General features: G+C 39.8%; 1 protein-coding gene across 4 annotated transcripts in view; it reads left to right on the top strand.

The window, feature by feature from the left end:
* The first annotated feature begins 982 nt into the window (after positions 1 to 982).
* The window catches only part of Ift81 (intraflagellar transport 81), a 73734-nt gene continuing 66494 nt past the window's right edge, over positions 983 to 8222 (top strand). For all 4 annotated transcript variants that reach the window (XM_078039188.1, XM_040289493.2, XM_078039186.1 and 1 more), the window contains exons 1-4: positions 983 to 1106; positions 3519 to 3684; positions 4212 to 4315; positions 5499 to 5679. In XM_078039188.1, coding sequence (XP_077895314.1) covers positions 3541 to 3684; positions 4212 to 4315; positions 5499 to 5679 — 429 coding nt within the window. In that variant the 5' untranslated portion in view covers positions 983 to 1106; positions 3519 to 3540. The remainder of the gene's footprint in view (positions 1107 to 3518; positions 3685 to 4211; positions 4316 to 5498; positions 5680 to 8222) is intronic.

Here is an 8222-nt window from a genome sequence, read left to right as displayed (position 1 = left end):
TATATTTTTTTAGTTTTGGTTATTGTAAGTCTGATGCTAAATCTACAATTGGTTTCTCTTAAGATATTTGAGCAGGAAATACAGTTTTCAGGGTAGGAGGAATTTCATTTTTTCCCCTTCTCTTTAATTGCCAATGGGCATCACAAAGCACAGAGGTCTCCAGTCTAATAGGGATAAGTTCAAAATACTATTCACTAACTAAATCTCCCCTAAAACAGCCAATGCAGTTTTGGGGTTTATTTTAGTATATCTTGTAGACCCTATAGAAGACTTTCATTAGACTTACAAACCTCATCAATGATCTTGGTATAAAGATTTCCCTGCACATGGCACAGGATGTGAACCACCAAGACTACAAGAACTACTCTGTTTCTGCATGGGCCCAAAGGAAGCCTCTCAGAGGTCAAAGGAAACTGTAAGCCATTTATTCTTGCCTTTTCTTTTCAGGTTCTCATTAAAGAAGTTACTGGATTAAAAAAAAAATCAAATTCCCATATAGGCAATGTGGCCCAATAATGTGACACAGGCTGAAATCTCCATGATGAATGTGTTTTGTTTTAATCCTGCCAGACTCTCTATGGTTGTTCCTATGAATAACCTACTTTGGAAACGCTTATGTCAAAAACCTAAATTTGAAGCTGAGACCAAATGCTTCAAATCCAAATCGTCACCCCACCAGCCCTGCTTCAAAGAAGGCATCACCCAGGTTTGATGAATGAATGAATGAATGAATGAGTGAATGAATGAATGAAATAGCACAGGCATTCAGCATGAGTTAATCTTATCAGAGTACTTTATAAACTGCGCACTGCAGGACGTTCGGGAAGGTTACTGCAGGATTTCTAACTGGGCTAAGCGCCCCAAACGCCCTCTCTTCCCTGTAGTGGCTCAAACGCAGCGAACCCACTTTGCACGTGGGCCGGACACTTGTCCATCCTTTCCCGCCCGAGCCCCGCCCCCAGCGCGCACCTCCCCCGCCCCAGCCGCCGGAAGTGACGTCCGTCACGGCCTAGCAACCGTTGCCAAGGAGCTTGTCTCTAGGAACTCGCTGGAGCCCGGGTGCCTCTTAGGGGGGTGGGGAAGTGGTTTCGTGAGGAGAATTTGAGGTAACCTCGCCAACTCGCGGTCGGAAGCTCCCCCGAACCCTGAAGCGGGAGAGAACTCCCGCTCCCTTCCGGGCCCGGCGCCGCCCCTCGCCCGCCGGGGGTCGCAGCGGGCCCCGCTGGGCCTCGCGGGGATGCAGGCCGCTGCCCTGCAGGCGGATCTCGGGGGCGCCCTCGGCAGCCCTGCGCAGGGCCTGGCCGGGCGCGGGTTCTCGGTCCCCTCTCGGCTGCCCGCGGCGCCGGGGACGCTGTTTCTGGGGCTCCACCAGGCGGCGGGTCAACCGGGTCCGTCCGGGCGGGCGCTGCGCCCGATGAGACGCACGCCCTGGTTTTCATTCTCCGCACGGCCCTCGGTGCCCGCGTGGGTGACACTCGTGAACCGCGCGGCCACTCGGCTTGGAGGAGCCGCAGTAATTGCGTTTGCTCATTTTGGAGCGCAGAGCCCGCCGGGCGCAGGCTGCCTGCCTGGATGCTGCGTCTTTGCCCCCTGCGAGCGAGCGGGTGGGCGACGAGGGTGGGGGAAACCCGGGAACGTCTGGCTCGTTTACCCAGAGTATTTATTTGGTTGTTGAAAGAGGAAACAAAGACTAGCCATGTCGATAATTTTCAAGTCATTAAAAACTATGCCCGCGTGAAGATTTCGACGTGGAATTTTACTTAATGTACTTTGAACCGTGGAAAAAGTGAGCCGCCAATGTAGATATATATATATATATATATATATATACACACACACACACACACACACACACACACACACTCCCTTTTTTCCCTTTTATAGCTTAAAGGAAATCTCAAATATATAAGCCACACGTAGGTCCTTTCTGTCCTCTTTTGGCTTATTGTTATTACTCTTAATTTTTAGTTTTAACTATAGTTGGTAATACTTTACCTTTTGATGTATTTTGAAGATCCAGCTCCACACCCCCAATTAAATCCATTTCAGAACAACGTGCTTATGTCTTGAGTAAAATGGCATCTTTCCATTTCATGGTTTTTACTTATAAGGAGCACTGAAGTAACTTGTTCTTTTTAGTAGTTCATTTTGTAATTGCTAAGTTAAAGCAACTTACCTTGGTAAAGTTGTTTCAGCAATTAAGAAATCAAATATTCAATTTTTTGCAAAGTTGTGATCATTTTTCCACTAGCCTGATTTATTTTAGACTTAGTCTTCCATTTTTTTTCCTGACCTTAGGCCTGTGAACAAATTCATTCAGTCTAGTGGAAGGAAGTCAGTTTTAGATACAGCGAGTGTTCACAAGAGGAATTGGACAGAAACACCACCCTCATGGAATTTACAGTTTTGCAGAAAGGGAAAATGTATACATAGAAACTAGTACAAGATAAAAGGTTACCCAGAGAGTGAAGTGCCAGGGAAGTGTGGTCTGCTTGGCAACAGGCACTGTTTGTTCTGCTGCAGAATCTAAGATAACTTGAGAAAGTTGAACTTGAATTTCATGGGCAGTGCTTGAAAGATGGTTGAGATTTGCACCCCAGGATTTGGGGAAAAGCGGGGAGCATTCTAGGTAAAGAATACATTAACTGAAGATAGAGAAGTAGAAAAACTATATAAGGAGCAATGACTATTTCAAGGGGCTGAAGTTTGAAAGGGTGAAAGTTAACAATTTGGAAAAGAAGTTGGAAAAGTTAAGTAGAGCTTGGTTTTACAAGTCTTGAAGACCAAGAAGTTGGACTTTTATTTTGTATGTGAGAAGCCTACAAATGATTTGTAATGGAAAGAAGGGGAGGCTAGTGACTTTCCTCATTGAAAGCAAAAGAAAATGAAGGCTTGAATTACTCAGGGTGGCAGTGTTGATGCCTACCAGGCTAAACTGATAACAGAAACCGGTGAAGAGTGCTTGGTGGATACTGACACTAAAGAGTGCATGCTGAGGCTACAGCATGTAGCCCTCACTCAGCTTCAGATGGTCAGAGCTAAGCATGAATGTGGGCCCAGGCAAATCAGATCTGATTTTCAAGAGAAATTGGACATCGAGACTTCAATGTAAAAATCTCCCTATTTTAAAAATGTGAACTGCTAATAATAAAAAATAATAATTAGAAGAATGTCTGTAACCAAATGCTAACCCCTCAATGGAAGTTGTACAGCTGTGTAGGAGATGAATGTAGGTAGGATTTATTAGTCATTTGTCCATGTTAATTCTGGTGATTATTATCATATCTGAGGCATATGCCAAAACATTTGATGTTAAAAATAGTATATACTGCAGCTTTTTAAATAAAGCCTTCATACTCCAATTTCTTTCAACAAAATAGCCCTGAATTTTTAGTGTTTTACATGCCCTGCAGAATTATACCTTTTATGTCTACTTTGTATGAACTTAATTCTGATTTTCCCCCAGAACTTTTGCTAACAATATTGAGACATTGTTTCCTCTATTTTTTACTCTTTAGTTTAATGTTATAAGACACAATTATGAGTGATCAAATCAAATTCATTGTGGACAATCTCAATAAGGAGCCTTTTAAGAAGAACTATAATTTAATCACATTTGATTCCCTGGAACCTATGCAACTTTTACAAGTTCTCAATGATGTTCTGGCTGAGATTGACCCAAAGGTAAGAGTTTTCTCTTTCTCTATAATGGAAAGGTTGGCAAGACAGTCATTTTCTGCCGCTAAATAGCTGTGAGTCTTGGACAAATTACTTAACCTCTCTGGGTCTTATTTTCCATGCCTATAAAGTAATAATAAATGATCTTTAAGGTTTCTCTACCAACTCAAATTTTAAATGATTTACTTGTACCTTATTTAGAAATTGTTTCTCTGTTCTAGACATAAATAGATTTGGCCCTGGAATGAAAACACTTTTACAAAAGGTTTTATTGTATTGCAAGTTAGCTCATGTCTCTCATACACTGGTCTTTTCCACTGGAGACTTTTTTTTTTTTAAGCTTAATGTTCCTAATATGGATCCTGATCTGACTGTGTGTGCTTTCATTTGAATCTGGGGGCTCCCAAACTGTTTTGTGAAGAGACCAGTGTGCCTGTTGTACTCTAGCAAAACAATTTTGTCAGCAAGTTTAAATATTGTTCTTTGTTAAATGTGTAACAATGACATATTTTTTAAATTTCTTTATTTGTTAGCAAGTTGTTGATATCAGAGAGGAGATGCCAGAGCAGACAGCCAAACGGATGTTGAGCCTTCTTGGTATCCTTAAATACAAACCTCCGGGAAATGCCACAGACATGTAAGAATCTGCTCAAGTATTGCTTTTCTTTTCTTTTTTAATGGTGCTGGGGATTGAATCAAGGGCCTCACACATGCCAGGCAAGCTCTCTGCCACTGAGCTACATCCCTATCCCTTTTTTTTTTTTTTTTTAATATTTTTAGTTGTAGATGGACACAATACCTTTATTATTTATTTATTTTTATGTGGTACTGAAAATTGAACCTAGTGCTTCACATTTGCTAGGCAAGTGTTCTACCACTGAGCTACAACAACCCCAGACCCTCATCCCTTTTTATTTTTTATTTTATCTTGAGACAAGGTCTTGCTCCCTTGACCAGGCTGACCCTGAACTTACAGCTGGGATTACTGGCATGTGCCACTGTGTCCAGCCTCACATATTGCTTCTTTCATTGCTCCCAGCCCTTTTTATTCATTTACTTTTTAAATTTTGAGACAGGCTATCACTAAGTTGCCAGGACTGGTCTTGAACTTGTGATTCTCTTGCTTCAGCTTTCAGAGTCATTGGGATTATAGGTGGGCACCACTGTACCCAGTTATATATTGCTTTCTTAAAATCATGCTTTAACGTCTGACTTTCAGGTGTCACAATCAGTTATTTTAGATAATATTTGATCTTCCTGATTCAATGGCCCAAGGATGTCACTGAATTTTAAAATAGTCTTAAACCTTCTAATACCACTTTGTCATGCAAAAGTCTTAAGTGGGTCAGTTCTTTGCTCTAACCAAAAAAAGTCAGGTAGAGGCTGGGATTGTGGCTCAGTGGTAGAGCACTCCCCTAGCACGGGCAGACCCGTTCGATTCTCAGCACCACATAAAAATAAAGGCATTGTGTTGTGTCCATCTACCAAAAAAAAAAAAAAAAAGATTCTCTCTCTAAAAAAAAAAAGGTAAATCCATTATACCATTTTATCATTATCTGTCATCCTAGATAGAAAACAAACACTGCCCAGTCAATGAAGTCTGACTATGCCTATGAATAGTTTCAACACAACTTCCTTGGATACTTTGGTGATATATTGGGGGCTCAAATTTCTGATTATAAGATTAACTTTAGAATTGCCTTGGGTTTATCTTTTTAAAGTAGTTGTAGAAAACAACCAGGATGTTGTAAATCAGATTTTGAGCAAAAACTGACTCTTCCAGTTTCACTGATAAGCATTTGTGTGTGCATCTTTCTTAGGAGTACCTTCCGTCAGGGTTTAGTGATTGGAAGTAAACCTGTAATTTACCCAGTGCTCCACTGGCTTCTCCAGAGAACTAGTGAACTGAAGAAAAGAGCATATTTAGCTCGTTTTTTAATAAAACTTGAGGTACCAAATGAGTTTCTTCAGGATGAAACTGTGGCTGACACCAATAAACAGGTATGTATTACGTGAATGGTATTTTGAAACTATCTGTAATGGATTTCAAGATGTGCATATTCAAATACACGTTAATTTCTCTTTAATTGTTGTCTCTGTATTTCCAGGTGGCACAAAGGTAGAGCAATATCAGCTAAAGTCAGCTGCAGTCACATCTTAAAATAATGACTTTTGTACACAAATACCTTTTTAGTAATAAAAGGAGTATATGGATAGGAAGTAAAAACCCTGAAATTAAGATTTCAGAATCTGCCATGTCTACACAGTATTACTTAGTAGTTGTAAGTAGACTGGATCTTGGGCTTGAAATTGCAGAGAGCTTTGTTCATCAGTAAGGTAACTATACATTTTGTCATCCAAATTTGATAGAAACAGGCTATCATAATGATTGCATCAGGATAAATGGTATAAGTCGACCTTATCCTAGGTATTTGGAACTGCTGAGCCCCTGCAAGGAAGTAGGTAAAGAAGCCACACTGCAGCCTCAAAAGATGTAAAGATAGGCTGGGAGTTTGAAGTTTCAGTGCATTTTTCTCTCAGAGTTTTGTAGTAACATTGGGTTCTGGCCTGTGCTCTTAAAGCTCTTGATTACTGAGGATTCTGGCTAGTCTGGTTCCTGGTCCTGAGAACCCAGAGCACATTGCTGGTCAAAGACTGCAGAAAGAAACCAGTCTTTTAATCAAAAGGAGTTTGATTTTTTTTAAAAAAAGGTCTCCATTTAGTGTTTTGAACTTTTAACTTTTATAGCAAAGCACTCATTTGGACTGACTTGTGCCAGTTTGTTATGAGTAGTTTGGCAGCCTGTCTGTCCCAGTAGATTGTGAGGTCCGGTGAGACAGGTATCATGTATTATCCATCTTTGTATTCCCCCAGGAAAACTGTGTAGTGGCTTGTATATGTTGCTCAACATTTGGATTTAATCAAAACAATCAACTGAGTGTTTTTCTTTTTCATCCATGTTTCATTTTTTTGGGTAGACATGGTAGTCACTCAAAATAGAGTCAGTATTGATCTCTTAAGACAATAGTTATGCAGATAATGTCAGATGTCATAGTAGATGCTCAGCAGAATGAGACACCACCCCTTCTCTACTTTTTGAAGATTCCATGTAATATAGAGGAAAAAGAGAAGTATAAATATGAAATATTTTCTTCTCCCTTCCATTCCCCCATTAATAAATTTGATAAGAACTAATTTCCTTAGAGGAATTTTATTCATAGTTTTTACTAAATTTGCTCAGCTAATTGATGAAAGAATGGCAATGAGGACATGTTTGTTTATATATAAAATAATTTATACATTTAACTGGTCATTTAGCAAAGACTAAAAAATGCATACTTTCTTTCTGAATGAAGAGTTTTAGAACAAATAATTTGTAGATATATAGGATATGAACAGTCTAGAAAAATATTATTAATTTTCTGACATTGTCCAGGAAATTATCATTTAAAAACTACTATTCACTACTATTTTTTTTTCTTTTTTGGTTTTGGGGATTTCAACCCAGGGTCTTGTACATTCTAGGCAAAGTGCTCTACCACTGATTGCACACCTGGACCCTCCAAAGTCCTATTCTTTTTTTTTTCTTTCTTTCTTTGTGCTACTGGCGATTGACGCCACAGGTGCTCTATCACTGAGCTATATTCCTAGCCCTTTTTATTTTTGAGACTGTCTTGCTAAGTTGCCAATCCTGGCTTGAACTTGCCATCCTCCTACCTCAGCCTCTTGAATAGCTGGGATTATAGGCATGTGCCACCACACCTGGCCCCAAAGTATTATTGTTCAAAAAAAATTGGATAAAGTTGTGATTTTTTTCATTTGACTATTTATTAAACACCTATATGAATATGCACTGTGTTAAGTCCCAGGAGTACAAAGGTGTACACAGTGGATTCTTGTCTTCCTGATTCTCACTGTCTAATGGAAGAATACAAACAAGTAACTTGTCTGTTATAACTTTATATGCTATCTACTCTGATAGGATAGGTACAGGGCTAAAGAAGGCTGTTCTGAGAATTACGATATTTATGCTGAGACCTGCAGGATGAATCAGAGTTATTTAACTTAGGGATGAGGACATAGAGTTTCTCAGAGCAAGAGGGTGTGTAAGCTGGAAATAAGATCATGTAATGTTTTGGGGGCTGAAAAAAGATTATCATAGGTAGAGTATAAAGTGTGAGGTGGGAAAGTAACCAGAGATGAAGCCAGAGAGGTATTTATTGGCCACATTGTACAAATGTACTTTTCTGTGTCCTATATAAATGTTTGAGAATGTGTTTTTAATGTTGTTGTTTACAGTGGTTTAATAATCATTACAAGTTTAAACGCTTGATTAAGAAATCCCCACTGGCTTGGTGTAATGCCTATAATCCCAGCAGTTTGGAAGGCTGAGGCAGGAGGTTTGAGTTCAAAGCCAGCCTCAGCAACTAAATGAGGCCATAAGCAACTTATATCCCATTTCTAAATTTAAAAAGAAAGAAAGAAAAGGGATGTTGCTCAGTGGTTGAGTGCCCCTAGGTTCAGTCTCTGGCACAGTAAAAAAA

This window comes from Ictidomys tridecemlineatus, chromosome 2, assembly GCF_052094955.1.
Source record: "Ictidomys tridecemlineatus isolate mIctTri1 chromosome 2, mIctTri1.hap1, whole genome shotgun sequence".
Taxonomy (NCBI): domain Eukaryota; kingdom Metazoa; phylum Chordata; class Mammalia; order Rodentia; family Sciuridae; genus Ictidomys; species Ictidomys tridecemlineatus.
This window is presented reverse-complemented; position numbering and strand designations above follow the sequence as displayed.